General features: G+C 37.4%; 1 protein-coding gene across 5 annotated transcripts in view; it reads left to right on the top strand.

The window, feature by feature from the left end:
- The window catches only part of LOC127438202 (uncharacterized), an 85,541-nt gene that overhangs the window by 3,480 nt on the left and 64,692 nt on the right, over window positions 1-17,369 (top strand). Inside the window, exons 1-5 of one of the 5 annotated variants that reach the window (XM_051693608.1) lie at window positions 2,349-3,632; window positions 3,746-4,060; window positions 4,184-4,312; window positions 4,550-4,653; window positions 4,820-6,452. The exons of 1 other annotated variant lie outside the window; for it this stretch is intronic. In XM_051693608.1, coding sequence (XP_051549568.1) covers window positions 3,608-3,632; window positions 3,746-4,060; window positions 4,184-4,312; window positions 4,550-4,653; window positions 4,820-4,861 — 615 coding nt within the window. In that variant the 5' untranslated portion in view covers window positions 2,349-3,607 and the 3' untranslated portion in view covers window positions 4,862-6,452. Of the gene's footprint in view, window positions 1-2,348; window positions 3,633-3,745; window positions 4,061-4,183; window positions 4,313-4,549; window positions 4,654-4,819; window positions 6,453-17,369 lie in introns of those variants that run through there. 3 more of the 5 variants (XM_051693607.1, XM_051693605.1, XM_051693604.1) reach the window with 3 other exon arrangements.

Raw genomic sequence — 17,369 nt, 5'->3', positions numbered from 1 at the left:
AAGGGAAGTCGCGGACGATTTTGCGCCAGGCAGGTGTCAGTTTACGGCTCTCTTCATTGATTTGTATAGTATCCGCAAACTGTGACTTACTGTCGTAACACGCTAGTTGACGATACGCTCTCTCCTATGGTAAAAACGAGGAGATTTTATTCGGTAAAGAAGATCTCTGGTCAGAGTTACCTCGCCATAAAATTATAGCCTAGGTACGCTGCCTTGTTCTTAAAGCTACAGTATGTAATTTTTTTTTTTTTCAAGTGCAACAAAAATCCATCTTCCAAACCATGTCTTTATTTTACCCAAATACACTTTGATAAACCTATAATAATGATTCATATTTTAGAGCTGTCAGGACGGATTTCGTGGGAAATTGCATAGATATGTTATTTTCCCCTGTGTTCACGTCATGTCAATACACAGAGAAAATAAGCTCTGGCTACTGTAGCGCGTGTGTGGGAGTAGCTGAAAGTTTGTTGTTCACAACGAACGAGAAAAATTAACCATGGATCATTCAAATCGGCAAACCTCCAGGGAATCACCGGTTGTAAAAACAAAGAAACCCCGAACAGAGCAGAGTCTACAAGCAAAAAGGGAAAGCGACAGAGTCCGTAATAAAACCCGAATCAACATCGGCTTGGCTTTTCCGAAGTGGCGACAACTCCGAGATCTGAAAGGATTTAAAAGGGACCCAGAGATGGCTTTTTTTTTTTTTACTCAGCAGTAAGATATTTTATTGATATGATTTATGTATAGTTGTGTAATCACACACACACACACACACACACACACACACACACACGTCTGTGTGTAATCGGTACAGAACTTTTCACTTGTTAGCACACGTGTGAATTTTTCTTTATAACGGCAATAATTTATATAAATTAATCCTTTAGTTCTAGGCTTGCCATGGACATGTGAGCCTTGAAATGATGTTGACCACTGGTCGGTAACAATGACAATCTATAAATTAGTTACTACTGTGGTCTATTTAGCCAGAATATCCTACAGTTATAAAACTTTACAACGTTTGACCTTATCAGACTAGCAATCATTATGTCTCATGTTAACGAATGTTGCCTAAATTTGTAACGTCATTTATTTCAAAACATCAATGTTTCCAATAAGTCAAAACAACAGCATAAGATAAGGCACTTACCTGCTTAGATGACACGTTTTCAGATATCCGTATGTTCCTTTCTTTCATTATTTATTTGTCCATTCGCTCTGATAAGATATCGTGTATCCATGTGTACACCAATTCCTCGAACCAAATTCATCCACACAGAGGAGCAGAGCCGAAGCACAACTTGCATCATTACCAAAACAATGTTCTTCCACAAGACGCATGCAGTTTTATTTTTTAACCGCTAGAGGGCCAAAAGTTACATAGTGTATCTTTAAATATTCTGAAAGAACATAAAGAGATAAATGAATGAATGATTGTAGCACTTAAATATTTCGCTGTCATCAACCGTAAGGCCGCACATGGGTACATTTTGCAATAATAAACATTGCTATTAAATCATTTCTGAGGACGTGCACAGCTCAGAATAGAGCTAGAACAAAATGTCCACGTATCCTCAAATAATGTTTACCACAGACCTTATTTTACACATAAGTTGAAAAACCTCATTATAAAAAACCCATAGGAAAATGCAGAGGGAACTCATGGTAAATTAGACTCCTGGGTTCACCTACAAATTTACATCACGGCTGAATAGCTCTATTACAGTAAATCTAACATGATGTAAACACTGCACAGCAGTGACGCAATCTGAAATGTGTGAAACTGAATCTGTTTAATGTCTTATTGACATCCGAGAGGAAACGTCTTATAGACATATTGCAGATGAGTAAACCATGAGCAAACAATGTAAAACATATATCTTCCAGATGTAAACACACACATACAGATGTGTATTTGATGTGTGTGTTTACATCTGTTAACATTTTTTTTTTTTCGTTGTTTGCTAATTTGCAATATGACTATAAGACGCACAGTATGTCAATAAGAACGTCTCGGATGTCTAACATAGCCCAGCATGTGAATCTGACCTTAACAAACCCTCTCCTTCCTTCTACAGGCCATTAATGGTAGGAAGGCACCTGACCTGAGAACAGCAATATTAACATTTAATTGAGCATTAAGGTGATATATATGTATACACAGAGCTAGTCCAAGGTTGCTTTAGATGATCTGACTCTTCATTTATCAGAGTAATAGCAAACAATCATCAGTTTCAAATATCAAACAGATTAAAACGACACTGTAAAATTCACTGTAAATAAATATACTATACTGAAATAAAATGCACTATAAAAATCCGATAACATACTGGACTTTAATTTCAGAATAGCATGTTGTTGTAAATATTCACTGTAAAAATTGTAGCACTTGTTTATACTTAATGTGTTATTTCAGGTTCTCTGCTTTCAGAAATACTGTTAAAAATTAGCACAATATGTTTAAAAAGGGTAAAAATGATATAACATGAACATATAAATGTAAATTCAATAAGCTTGCTTATTAAAGTGATGATGGTTATGTGCAGGCCCAGAGAGAATTTACTGACTTGAGATTTATTTGAGATTTCAGTGGAGATCTGTATGGACCTGGTGATGGTGAATAAGGAGTTGAAAGGGTTGGGCTGTAATGGAATACATGTAACAGCGTTACATATTCAGAAGTAACTGTATTCAGCCCCTGTTACGTTTTCAAGCACCTGTATTCAGAATACAGTTACTTAATAAAATGTTGTTAGAATACTTTTAGAATACTTCGCTTATATTGAACACAAATAAGGAGATGTGAAAGAAAATGATGGTCAGTCAAGTAAGAAACAGTTTTTCTAATCAGTGCACAAGCACACAAGCACACTCGCTCTCTCTTCTTTTAGAGCAGCAGCAGGGCGTGTGATGTGTTGCCAGGTTTGCGATAAATCGGGCTAATTTGTGAACAGTTGTAGGTTAAAATCATTGTGGGTTGTGTTTTTGGGATACTTTATAAATCTGAGAAAGCACTGCAAAGACTGAAAGACGGAAAAAGGACTTGAAGTAGATCAGAGATGTTCCAAACGACGACAGAAAAACCTTGTGTAAATAAGTTCTGTAAAATGTGTGGTTTATACTTGAGGCTAGTTCAGTGTGACACATAGTGTAACATACAAGCCTTTTAATATATCTCACTTTTTTAAAAAACATCATACGAAGTGATTCAAAAAACTATATAACAACAATATGTGACCCCCAGGGAACTGCCCAAAAGTGGAGATGTAGCAGTTCAGATAAGATAATAATGACATATCACATGTAATTCTTCCAATTGTGTCTTGCCTTTATAAATATGTGTTCTAAAAGTATTCTTGTCACTTTTTATGTGATGGATTCAGAATACTTTACTGAAAACATTTAAAAAAAGAGTATTTAGTATTCAGCCCAGAATACTTTCGTAAAGTAATCCGCCCAACCTGGGAGTTGGAAATAGCGTGAACAGTGTGGTCAAAGCAAACTTGTTTTAGACTTCCTCTAGTTGATGTGGGTAAACTTTTTCCTCTGCTCGCAAAAACAGTAGTAGAGTTCATTAGTCAAGTGTTTTAATCAAGGGAACAGCATGAAGATTATTCAGCTTCAACTATGTGAGTTTATTACATTGTTTCATAGGCTTTATAAACATTAAATGTATTTGATGTCACTGGTTCACAGCTGATTGGCAAATCTTGATTATGTGGGGTTTTTTTTTATTCCACAGATCTATTTATATGCTGTCAAGCTGAAACAGATCATCTAACAGATGTGGGACAAAATGTGACAATAAACTGTGATTTTGATGGAGAGATTTATTGGTTATTACAGAAGTATCCAGATCCTCCAGTGATGATATTACGCACTTTGTCAAATACCTTTTTATTGAAGCTTAAAACATTCAGACACAAATATTCAGTGCAGTCTCACCGTCATCTGTTTATAAATAATGTCACCACTGATGACTTAGGAGTTTATTACTGTATGAAGACAGATACAGTACCTCCAGAATTCAGCAAAGGCACCAGACTCAGATTCATTGGTAAGTGCTCCTGCAGTCATCAATGTGAGTTTGTATTCAGTTTTCAGACACAAGAATTTTATTAATATGCTTTAATGGAGTAGACTGGCAATCATAATACTGTAACAAAATCTCCAACTACAGAGAGCACATTAGTGTCGTGTACTGAGCAGAATCAGACAGAAGTGAAATGCATTCATCAGAATCAGACATGGCAGACTCTTATCCTCATATTTGCTCTGTTAACTGGTGTTCTGATCATTGTGGTCATAGGTGAGTGCTTTATTATTATTATTATTATTATTATTATTATTATTATTATTATTAATTGAGGCTCTTTAACAGTAGAAATATTTTTAAAAATTATATTGGTACAGAATTGGTAGGTCGGTAAAGTTGTCGTAAGTTTGGCAGTTAGTCTTTCCCCTAATTAATATGATAATTTTGGAAATGAAAATCCATAATCTTTAGTCGTGTTAAATTTTAATTCACTGTTTATTTAATTCTTAGTTTTTGTTGTTGGAAATAAAAGATCTGGAGAGCAATCACATCTTCAGGATACTAATCATCTACATCTACAACAGACACAAGTTATAGATTACAGGCAATTACAGGTAAATTATTTCATTCTTTGAATTATGTGATAATTGGTCATTTGTTACTGAAATGTCAGATATTTATTGGAGAGTCTTGTGCTATTATTCAAGCAAATTCTAGCATTTTTGTATTATGAAACACCTGTGCTGAATATGCTAATAGTTTTCCCCATTGCTCTTTCAGTATACTGAGGTGTACTTTTCTCAGATGCATAAAAAATATTGATCCTGTCAAGTCCACAGCACCTATACTGCTCTACAGCTGCCCAAATAATGTACACAAGAGTACAAATGACCTGATGACCTCTCTTTTTTATGAAAATAATTTTGATATTCCACAATGTCATACTGGATATCTTGGCTCTTTTTGTTGTTGTTTTTAAACAACAATCTTTTAATCTTAGTGAGTCACGTTTTTGATCATTTATTAATTTATAAGATCAATTAATCAGAATTGATCAAAAACATCAGCTAAATGTCTAAATGGCTTTTGTCTCATGATCTTTGTACTGTATAACTTTTGAACTCTTAAACAAGCAGTTGTATGATGACAATGCTCTTAATGTCCATGTTTTTATGGATGTATAAAGTTCTTAGATGCTTTACATTCAATATTCTTCATATGGTATATGTATGTATTTTAAACGATTAGTTCACCCAAAAATAAAAATTCAGTCATTGTTTACTCACCCCTGTGTTGTTATAACCTCATATGCAAGAACTCTAAAGCTCGCTTGCAGACTCATGAACACGTACAGGAGAATAACGGTCAGTAAACATTTTTACTACATAATACATTAGATTTCAGCTTGTTTCTCACCAAATCTAATCTTATTTCTTCAGATCAAGACATGAGTCACATACAATAATTTATTAGACTTCTGAATTATACTTTTGTGTCCTTTTGAAGCTTGAAGATGTGGTCACCATAAATTGCAAAAAATGTTTGTTTTTTTTTTGTTTTTTTTTTCACAATTTCTCCCTTTGTGCTGCATTGCATGCTGGCTGATGAGTTTGTAAATGTTTTTTACATACATTGTGGGGACAAAAATGCCATCACAATGTCATAAATCCTGACATTTGTTAAATTGTGAGGACTCTCCAACTGTCCCTGTAATTCATATTGCTTAGAAAAGTTAATTTAAATAAAAATGTAAAAATACATGAGGTGGGTTAAGTTTACCATGTTGAAAAGTCCAGCAATGCTGGTCAACAGTTTTTGTGTGTTGTGTATTGGGTGCTGGTTCCCCCTTATTTCTAGAGCAAGTCAAGTGTGTGGGACATAACATATTGATCCTCTACTGCAAATCATACTGCTTTATGATTTTTGGTCTTACCCTTCTTTATTACTAAAAAATTAACAAAATGTTTCACATAAGAAAGAAAGAAAGAAGTTTAACTTAAACTCAACCAGAAAGTGTTCCATTGGTTTGGTCACTCGGCAGCTAATGAGTTTTACTTTTGTCTAGACTGGAGGTTTAACCTTAAACCAATTGCAGAGTTTATCTCATGCCTTTATACATGTATGTATCTCGGTTCTCACCATTTCCCTAACCACAAATAGAAAGTGGCATTGCAGTTTGTCTGCTCTACAATGATACTCTTTGTTTGTGGTCTTTTTCTCTTTTGTTTAGATCTAAATGAGGGGTCGGCAACCACAGGCATGTGTGCCACCATTAGCACGTGGATGGGTAATCATTGGCAAACGAGCAATAATGAGAGCGAGCAAAACTATAAAAGCCAACAAACAGTCTGTCTTCTAGTCTGATTATGTCAACAGTTAAAAGAGCACCCCAAATGGTCAACATCAGAAGTCCCAATACACTGTACTGCACATAGAAAAAGCTTTGCAAAGCACAAAATATTTCATAACATCATTGACTGAACATTTCCATGAAACTGAAAAGCTTCTAAGCAAAATAATTTCTGTGATAAAAATGTTCAAACAATTATAATATATAACCAGTGGTCGATTTGTACACAAAGATCGCCGGTGGCCTTGCAGTCTGTATTGTTTTCATGCGATGTATGTTATTGCTTACATTTCTTATTAAATCGTGACAACATATACATTATTAGCAAGGTGCACTCCAGCTTCGATATTTCACCACAGTTTTACTGTGTAAATATTACAGGGAATTCCACATACCATGATGTATTATCCTTTTAACTTATGTGTAAAGCATAAAAATATCATATTGACTGATGGAAAATGTAGTAAATAAATCAATGATTACAGCAATATTTGGGTTGTTCTATATTTTCCAAACAGTCTCTTGTGTATTTAATATGTTTACTATAGAGAAAAGACAAAAATATCACTTCAGCTGGCATTTTTCCCATGCTGCATATAAAGAACCTGCTTTCTGCCTCATTCTATGAATAGAATCCACATGAGATCAGTAAAAGTAACTTTTGTAACCACTCGATGATGTTTGAAAGTTTATATACTGTATGCAGTAGATTATGTGTAATTTGTAATGTTTACATTCTGCATCAATGGCAAGGATTCTTGGCGCTAAAGCATATTTGTGGCCATAATATGCACCTTTTACCCTCTGTTATTGTATTTTATGATGAATTTTGTAAAGAATAATCCACATCAAGTTCATAAAAAAGGTTTTCTCTCAATCGCTCACTCACAGTCATACACGCATCTGTTCCACTCCAATAACTGAACAAGTAATGGAAGTTTGGGCTGTTTCTATGAAGGATGCTCAAACAGTGGTGTAAGAAAGTTGTTCTACACCCAAAAATGTTTTATGGGTGAAAACTTCCAAAATTGTTTTAGTTAAAAACATGTACATGTTGTAACTGTGCTCTATAGTAATATCTTACCTATTCTCTTCTTTTTAAAGAAAGTCAAAAGATTTCCTTGTTCTCTTGGCCATTTTTGAAAGTGAGCAAAAATTTGCATTACCTTCAGTGACATTTCGTGTGAACACTGGGAAGGATGCTTCAACCCATCTCTAAAGTCCAACATACCTGTTTGCCAGTGTTTCAGAACACCAGCGCCTTTTACAGTGGAGAGAGAGCTCATGCGCCAATGGTTGCCAGATTGCTAAAAACACTAACTAAAAACACTGGCAGAATATTTCCAAACTGAAAGTGTTAAGAACTGACTGGGGGATTTCCTCTCTTGATATCTGGAAACCCCAAATATGATGAAATATAATTCTGATCAAGCTAATCACAGTTATTTAAAGTCTGTTATTTATCAAACGTAGAGAATTAAAATATTTTACAAAGGGGATGGTTATTGCATTTCTTTCTACAAGTGGGATGGCATCCCCTCACAACCTCCTCTACTCGGGGCCTGTGTATAACCTCCTTCAGTGGCGGCTGGTCCATAGGGGGCGCTGGGGCTCTGCCCCACCTTTTTTTTTTTTTTTATAAAAAATTTTTAAGTAATTTTTTACAACTTATTTTAAGTATGTGTGTGTTTAAAATGCATAATAACGTGTTATATATAAAATTTCAATCATTATGTGGGGGAAAATTCGCTTCCTTTTCATCCCTTCTCTCATTGAGAGTCCCGACCACCACCGACTGCGCATGCTTGTGGCACTTTTTCCAGCACCCCTTGGTGGAGCAGTGCCAACCAATGCTGACACAAAATATTCACATTTAGCCAATTTAGCCAATCAGTGGCCTCAATATTATGGCTTGAGGGGTGCTGAGAGAAGCACCCCAAGCATGCACAGTTGGGACTCTTGACATAGTCACGTTCCCTCTCATCATCGTCTTATTGAATGACTGACAGTCTCTGCCAATAGACTGTAATATTATAGCAATGATGAATGTGGACACAGGAGCAGGATCTCAGCTGCCCAGTCTGCCCCCAAATTCAATAAGATCTCTTCAGCAAAATCCATTTGAGAGGAGAACATTGGTGGAGAAACTACAGGTAAAAGATCTTGGCCCAGATCAACCTGACAGGCTAGCGAAAAGAGCTAAATGTACACACGATGCCTCTCCCATACTTGGTGCAGCAGAAAGGCTTGGCTAGCTGGATGTAGTCATGCAAATGCCTTATTTTGCTTTCCATGTCTACTTTTTAAAAAGACAGGGACAGATGGAACATGGACTTGGAATTTTAGGATTAAGGGACCTAAAACATTTATCAGAGAGGACGAAGAAACATGAGTTTACAAAAGCACATATGGACAATAGTGTCAAGCTAGCAGTCCTTGGCAGAGTCAACATAGCTACGCAACTGGACAAAGGCCACAGACACGGGGTAAGAAGCACAATGAAGAGGTGGATAAGAATAGGCACATTTTATCAAAGCATTCCTGAATTTACCACTCAGAAGGAGAGAAGGGCAAAATTCCTGTACAAGATGTCTGTCTCACACACACACATATTGTTACACCGGCAGCTCCTGCTATCTCTCCTGAATGCCACCAGAGGTTGCCAACTCCAGAGTACTAACCCTTCCTTCACGAACTACATTTCCCATAACCCTCCGCTCAGACTGATTACTCACCCACCTGTTTCACATTATCTTTTTCTATTTAAGTTCCCTGTTTACACACATTCCGTGCGAAGTCTTGTTCTGCCTAGTCTGCAATTCTGAGCATTATTTACCATTACCGTTTTCCCTGTGTTTTGACTCCTGCCTGTTCATCGTATTTCCCAGCCTGCTTGTGTGTTTTTGGACCTATTGCCTGTTTACTGGATTACCTCTCTGTCTCTCGGATTTACTTGGTTTGCCTTTCTTGTATTGTCTTCCTGTGTACCGAACCCTTGCCTGCTTTTTGTTTACCCTTTGATTTGCTACTTTGTTGTACTGTTTATACTTTTATTAAACTGCATATGGACCTTAACATTACTGCCTGGTGTCTTCGCTACACACATAAACACACACATTTGTAAAATTGTAATTTGTTTAATATTGGCAATAAATAATATAAAGAATAAAAGAGAATTCAGTGAAAAACACAATTTACGTCTGGACTTGGATTTATTGATAAATCCATCTGCCTCCATAACAAAAACGTGCGTATGCGCAAATTTGTTTCCCGCGCGCATTGGCTCAGAGCCCCACATGAAAATGTAGGCATCAGCCGCCACTGACCTCCTTATTCAACTTCTGTTGACTGTAGAAGAAAGTAGGTGTACATGTTGTGGTAAGGCCTGGTTCCACTGGGATGAATAAACAAGTGTCTGCTAAATTACTAAATGTAAATAAAGTTCTCACCCGTGGACCATCCAGGTCTGTGGTGGTACTCTTTGTACTCTGAGGTTTCTTGGAACTTTTTGTAGATCCCCCAGTAGAGTTAGCAAAGCTCTTTACCAAACCTGAAAAAACAGTGAATTAAACATAGGCTTATCAAACAAAGTTATGAATCAAACATGACCATATAGACATATTTCTTGTATGTTCCAAGAAAAAATATATCCATTTCCAAATCAGCCCATTTCAGGTTTTTGTGACATTCAAAAGGACATTGATGAGGGATAAGTGGACATGATCATTAAGGATTCACAGCCATTTTCAGTGGTGGAGGATGAGTGATTCAGAGCATTTGTCTTGACCCAACACAAATGTTATGGATGTGCTTTTTATCATGTGGACAACCCGGGCTCGATTCCCCCATTTGTCCCACTTTTTTCCCATACTGCTTCCTGTCTCCGCTACTTTATTTTACTTCTTATAATAATAATTAAAAATAAATAAATAAATAAATATAAAAAGAGATTTAATATAATAAAAAATACAATTAATATAAAGGTTGTTTTCCCGCTGTGATTTGGTCACGGTGAAGATCGGAGAAGAAAGGTTTGATCCGAGTAAAATTAACGATAAAAAAGAGCACTGGACCATGAATAAAAAAAACAAAAACAGAAATGAATGAAAGTGGATGAGTGCACCTAGGCTAGTTGTGACTGCCATTCTATGTTGTGTGTAGACACGAGTAGAACCATAAGGAGATATGGTTATATAAGGTTATAAGGTTCCGTTATACACAAGTCCAGATGTTTATGTAAGTAGTTACGTGATATGACTTATGTGATAGTAGTAGACAGTGTTGTGAGGGTTACGTTTGAGATGTATTCCACTGCAGATTACAGAATACATGCTGTAAAATGTAATTTGTAATGTATTCCTTTAGATTACTCAAGGTCAGTAATGTAATCTAAATACTTTGGATTACTTCTTCAGCACTGGTAGATTTTTTCACTTGTTTTGACTATAAAAACTCTGCCAGTACAGTAAGACAAAATACACATTAAAAATACATTCTCTGAAAAACCCAAATATCTTATGCAGTGTTGTTTCTAAAACAAGATTAATCAAACTGATCTTGTTTTAAAGATTTTTAGATATTTTTACAGGAAAACAATACAAAAATTATTATCAAGAATATGATTTTGCCCTAATTTGCCCTAATATCAAAGGTCTTACTAGAAAAAAATAAATTATGATCTAATGTGAATTTTCTTGATAGAAAATATGATCGTGTCTGGTAACACGTGCATGTAAAATGGCTAGAAATAGCATTTTAACTTAGCGTAAAGCTAACAGTTTACACAAGGTTTATTTCTATTTCTTGTGCTCCAAACTTACTTCAAACGTACTTCTCTGTCTGCTCGTATGAATGTAACACATCATAAGAAAGTGTTTCACCGCTGTTCAAATGCACTTTGGATCGCATCATTTATATGTATAAATGTTTTCCAGTCTGAAAGGACTAAATATTAAATGAAACAAATGACAATAAAATGCAAAGTAATCTCTTCAGTAATCTAAATACTTTTTGAATGTAACTATTCTAATTACCAATGATTTAAATTGTAACTGTAGTGGAATACAGTTAATTATATTTTATATTTTAAATACTTCTTCCTGTTACATGTATTTCATTACTCCCCAACCCTGGTCGTAGAATGACCATATACTGTTTGCACAATTTTATCAAGCTAAACTGTTTGCAAAATGTTATCAACGTTATGAAGTAAAATAACTGTGTTTTAAAACCTATGTGGGTTTTATGTTGTTCTTCTTTCAAGAAGGAAATTTGTCTTAATTCACAGTGAGGCAAGTTTATTTATATAGCACATTTCATACACAATGGAAATTCAAAGTGCTTTACATAAAAATTATTTATATAAGATAAATGTAAAAAAGTAAAAATTATTCAAATGGATATAGAATTTAAAAAGAAATAGAATACAGAAATAATGATGCAGTGCAATCAGTAAGTGCAGCACAGTGCTCAGTGAATAAATGCACAGATAAACAGATTCAGAATTTCAGTCTGGATTTAAATGTGGCTACTGTTGGAGCACACCTGACGTCTTCTGGAAGATGGTTCCAGCTGCGGGTGGCATAATAGCTAAATGCAGTCTCACCTTGTTTTGAGTGAACCCTTGGTATTTTTAACACACACACACACACAGCTCCCCTGGCTTCTCTACGCTGACAGGGGCAGATGCAGGATGCGAGGGCTGAGCGCCGGGACTACTACGTGACTGATGAAGGACATAACGGCCGAGTAGCTGGGAGTACTGCAAAGTCCGAAGGCAAGAAGTTGGCAGAGGCAGAACAGGACCAGGAAAACATGTATCAGTCGGGTTAGGACTAGTACAATAGTTTGAGCTGACAGGATTTCCTTGGTTGTTCCTTGGTTGTTCAGGATAGGAATAGGTCTTTATCGGCTGGAAAATTACTAAGAAAACTCTAGGTCGACCAGTGCAAGGCTGGGAGGAGGTTGAAGTGGATAAGCTGCAAGAGGACTACTGGAACTCTCTAGGACAGCCAGGTTAAGGCTGGGAGGAGGTTGAGGAGGATCAACAGGACAGGACTACGGGAACTTTCTAGGTAAACTAGGTCAAGGCCTGGAGGAGGCCAAAGAAGATCAGCCCAGACAGGACCAGGGGAACTCTTTATGTCTGTAGCAACCCTAGATTTTGGAGTTGGAACAAAAATAAATTCATCAGATGCACAGGCTGAGGCAAGAACAAAATTCTGTCCATCAGCAGGGCCCAGGGTAGGAATAACAGGCTTTTCTAGTGCTAGGTCTGACTTGTGGAAGTAGGTTAGGAAAAGGATGGCTGGTTACGCTGTACAGAAGGATGGGCTGCAGAAAAAACTGTAATATTACTTGGAGGTACTGACTTGATTTGGCTGCCATGCACAACTGACTGGATGGCTATTATACACTAAAAGGGGTGCATGTGACTGACTGGTCATAACATGGGCCTGGAAAATGGCCAAAACAGGCAACTGGCTACCAGGCTGGTTGACTTGATCTGCAGAGTGTGACATACTACTTGAAGCCTGACTCAAGACCGGAAGGTATTGGTTATGAGTCAGATATCCCTCCTGGCCTGCAGGAAACCAAAATGGGATTGGTGGGACTGAAGAGACCTAGCATAGTAGGGCTGACCAGAATTTTGAGAATGACACTTGATGCATGGGTTGAATATGCATCATCAATGGTTGTGCTTCAAACCAAGGCATGAGTAGCATACTTGATGGCTGGTGCTGCATTTCAGACCACATGTTTGGAACAGGCTGGGAGGTGGACTGGTTAACTGATGGAAATAACCCTTCATTGAATAGAAGAGACTGTGAGCAAGGGACAGGATTAGCTGTCTGGCTAATAAAGGGACTCTGGGTCATAGATGGTTGCTTCAACATGGAAAGACATTCACTGTGAATTAGTTTACCCCACATGAATGTGTTTGATTATCTGAGAAACTCAACTGAGAACTCAAGAGGCTGTTCAGCTGAGATTGAGGGGTTGGCACCACAAACGGAGGAAGGGGTTGTAGGGAAGACTGTCTAGACTGACCTGGTGACTTCTGGTTAATTGGCAGCTAACTTAGCTTGGCACTCACAAAAGTAATGCTGTAGCACCTGGGCTGAAAATGCTATAGGCTCATTCATGGAAGTTTGGACTGGGGAACTTACATTAGGCAAGGGAGGCACAGATAGGGCCGCCACTGGCCAAATTGATGCCCTATACAGAGCTCCACGATCGTCGAACGTGGGGTGCGATGCGTTGTGTGAGGTGATTGTCTGTGTTCCGTAGCTGCTGTTGGGTCCTTGAATAGCGTATAATGTCCCAGTAAGGGCAGCCGGTGGAGTTTCTGAGAGTTGGAGTTGATGCCCTATGCAGACTGCGTAATATGCTTATAGGGACTGGCAGTACTGGTCGCAAATAACTGTCAACTGCTCATTGTTGAGGTCTGAACCTTTTCTGAAGAGCACATCTGGTTAACCCTATTACTGAGCTGCTTCACACTTTGATCCAATTCTACAAAAACTCCTTTAGCTGCCTCAGCTCTTCCATCATTGTGTTACTGGCTCTGGACTGGCAAGGGTTAAACACTGGGGCATGCTCTGAACCGCACTGGACTGGAGCTACAGATTTGGTGGATCTATGTGATTGCATGGGACATGCAGGATTCATCTTAAAATCTTCAAGATAGACTGGAGGTTTTGTACGTCTTGAAGACAGTGTGTGAAGTAATACTTGGAAGTGGTCAAACTGTGGATCTTGGGCCATTGTAAATCAATTCCAGCTGAAAGGACTGCGTAAAATATTTTGGGGATGCAAAGGAATTATTATTATTTTTTTATTTTTTTATCATGGGGGGATTAATCGTAATGGGGTGTCAGTCAAAATACCATGAGATGTACATCTGTTTGCATAAACTATTAATTGACCAATGCTAATACACTTTAACAGAAAATTTGCTGTAGATGTTAACTGATGGGACATAAGATTGTTATTTTTGATGATATTGTTGGTCTTCTAAAATACAATTAGTGCAAATACAAATAAATGCTTGTATTAATAAATATTTTCATCATAATTACTTGTAATACAATTAGTCATCATTGTATAAAGAGCTACATAGATTACAAACAATATCATCCAGTACAATGGAAACATACATCATTAACGCTGTTACCTCATTGACAAAAGACAATATGTGCTTTCAAGTTCAACTGCGCCTCATCTTAGATTTGCTGTCGGGGAGGCATGGATAAAGAGTTGTAAAGCCGGACACTTTGTACTCCTCATTGTGTGATGAACCTACATCATTCAAGGCAAATTGCACAATGTTTGCTTCCTTTATTTCAGATGAAGTGGATGCGATAAAAATTAAGATAGACAGATGCTTGAATTTGACATATAATAACCAGACACACTGTTCATTTGAATAGCTTACATGCTGCTAAATACAGTTCTTGTGTGTACAAGAAGAAAGTCTGATATAAGAAAATTGTAATGTATGGCATACCACCATACTACTATTTCTGCCATAGACTGATATGGCAGAAGTATTATGAGTATGGTAGTATGCCATTACAAACTCAGCCCTTGAAACGCACATCATCAGAGATTCTGACCAATCGCAAATGAGCTGCGTCATCATCAGAGCTTGTGCAGCCATTTTGGAGAAACTGCACTGGCTGAGCCAGCCAGATGGTTTCGACTCGCTCTCACGGTAATCTGATGGCATAATTCAAGGTGACAGATCAGTTCTAAATACCATGCATTGCTTCAAGGCAGTCACCGATGGGTCTGCGCAGCGCTGCATGAAGTCGAACACACCTAATATTACAAGCAATGAAAGAACAGAACTTACATTTCATTCACACAACGTGGCACCAACAATGCAACTCCAAAGCTGGCTAAAGAATGAGCTGCTGCCATGATCAAACACACTTATTTTTAAAGGCTCACATAATTACACAATTTCAATGCAAATCAAAGTGGCATGTCCATTTATTTGTTTATTTGGCAAGTAGTCTTGTAATAGGCTGAATAATGAGGAGTCAGATGGTCATTTCACAAAAAGAATCTACCAAGAGAACTCTGATGCAAACCAGAGGTTGATTTCAGCTGTTCATTGATTTCTTTCTTCTCAAATTACATAATTTCAAAGAAAATCTATATTTTATTTCCATGTATTTATTTATTTGGTTAGTAGCCGTGTAATAAGCAGGATAATGTAAAATCAGCGGCATGTTATCACATAATAAACCCATTCAGGGTGTCCCTGTCGGGGTTTATTGTGCGATAACAACAGGCTGACTGTACATTATCCCTTACTTAACATACAGTATACAACTTTTAATTTAAAAAATCTATTAGTATATGTTGAAATTAACATTATACCAGATTTAATAATTTAACATTGTTATCATTGTTAGTTTGTGTTATATTTACATTTTGACATTTAGCAGATATTTTTATCTAAAGCAGCTTACAAATGAGAAACATAACAAGAAATTATTATTATTATTTTTGTATTTATTTTTTTCTCCCCTTTTCTTCCCAATTTGGAATGCCCACTTCCCAATGCGCTCTAAGTCCTCGTGGTGGCGTAGTGACTCACCTGAATCCGGGTGGCGGAGGACGAATCTCAGTTGCCTCCGCGTTTGAGACTGTCAATCCGCACATCTATCACGTGGCTTGTTGAGCGCGTAACCGCGGAGACGTAGCGCATATGGAGGCCCACGTCATTCTCCGTGGCATCCTCATACAACTCAACACGCACCCCACCGAGAGCGAAAACCACATTATAGCGACCACAAGGAAGTTACCCCATGTGACTCTACCCTCCCTAGCAACTGGGCCAACTTGGTTGCTTGGGAGTCCTGGCTAGAGTCACTCAGCACACCCTGGATTCAAACTCATGACTCCAGGGGTGCTAGTCAGCGTCAATACTCGTTGAGCTACCCAGGCCCCCCATAACAAACTCCGATGCAAACCAGAGGTGGAATTTCAGCTGTCCAGCAATTTATTTCTTCTCACATAATGAAACAATTTCAATGCAAATCAATGTTTCATTTCCATCTATTTGTTTTTTTGGCAAGTAGATTTGTGATAGGCTGAATAATTAGGAGTTAGACAGTAATTTTCACAAAATAAATACAAAAAGAACTCAGACGCAAACCGGAGGTGGATTTTAGCGGTTCAGCCATTTCTTTCTTCTGAAATTACATAATTTCAACATAAATCAATATTTTATTTCCATTTGTTTGTTTGGTTAGTAGTAGGGGTGTGACGATACACTTAGCTCACGAGACGAGATGATACACGATATTGGGTTCACGAGAACGAGACGATATTTTAACACTATTTTTAAGAAATCTTCAATGATGGAATATATGACTGGAAAAATAGCCTTTTATTCAACTGAAAGTCACAAAATGCAAAACAATGCAGGTGCATTTTGAAATGTTTTAACTAATCATCTTGTAATGAATGTCACTTCAGTTCTACTTTCTGAGTATGAATTATCATATGCAATAAAAGACAGAACAATATGCAAGCACTGTAAAAGGTTTTGCCACAAACTCAACTGACTTGGCATTTTCTGGCCTTTCAGTGTTTTTTTCACAGGCGCGGTTGATTTTAGTTGAGAGCTGTGGTGGTTCTGTATGTGTCTTTACTAGTGCTCGTGTTAGCCACGGTGTACGGCACTATTTTCTTACAGTGCTTACATATTGTTCGTGTCTTGTCTGTCACTCTGTCGCCGTTTTTTGTTTCTACCGGGTACCCAAAATGCTGCCACACAAATGATTTAAAAGTGGTGGGGGCATCTTCTATGCTAATTTCACCCTCACACTCCGTCATGCTGATATCGTGAGACAGCTTTTCACCTCAACGAGAAATATCGTCACGTTTTAATATCGCGAGATCTCGTGGCACGAGATCTCTTCACACCTCTAGTTAGTAGCCATGTAATAAGCAGGATAATGT

Source organism: Myxocyprinus asiaticus, chromosome 49 (genome assembly GCF_019703515.2).
Source record: "Myxocyprinus asiaticus isolate MX2 ecotype Aquarium Trade chromosome 49, UBuf_Myxa_2, whole genome shotgun sequence".
Taxonomy (NCBI): Eukaryota; Metazoa; Chordata; class Actinopteri; order Cypriniformes; family Catostomidae; genus Myxocyprinus; species Myxocyprinus asiaticus.
The sequence above is the reverse complement of the archived record's forward strand: the minus strand, read 5'-3'. Positions and strand labels throughout refer to the sequence as shown.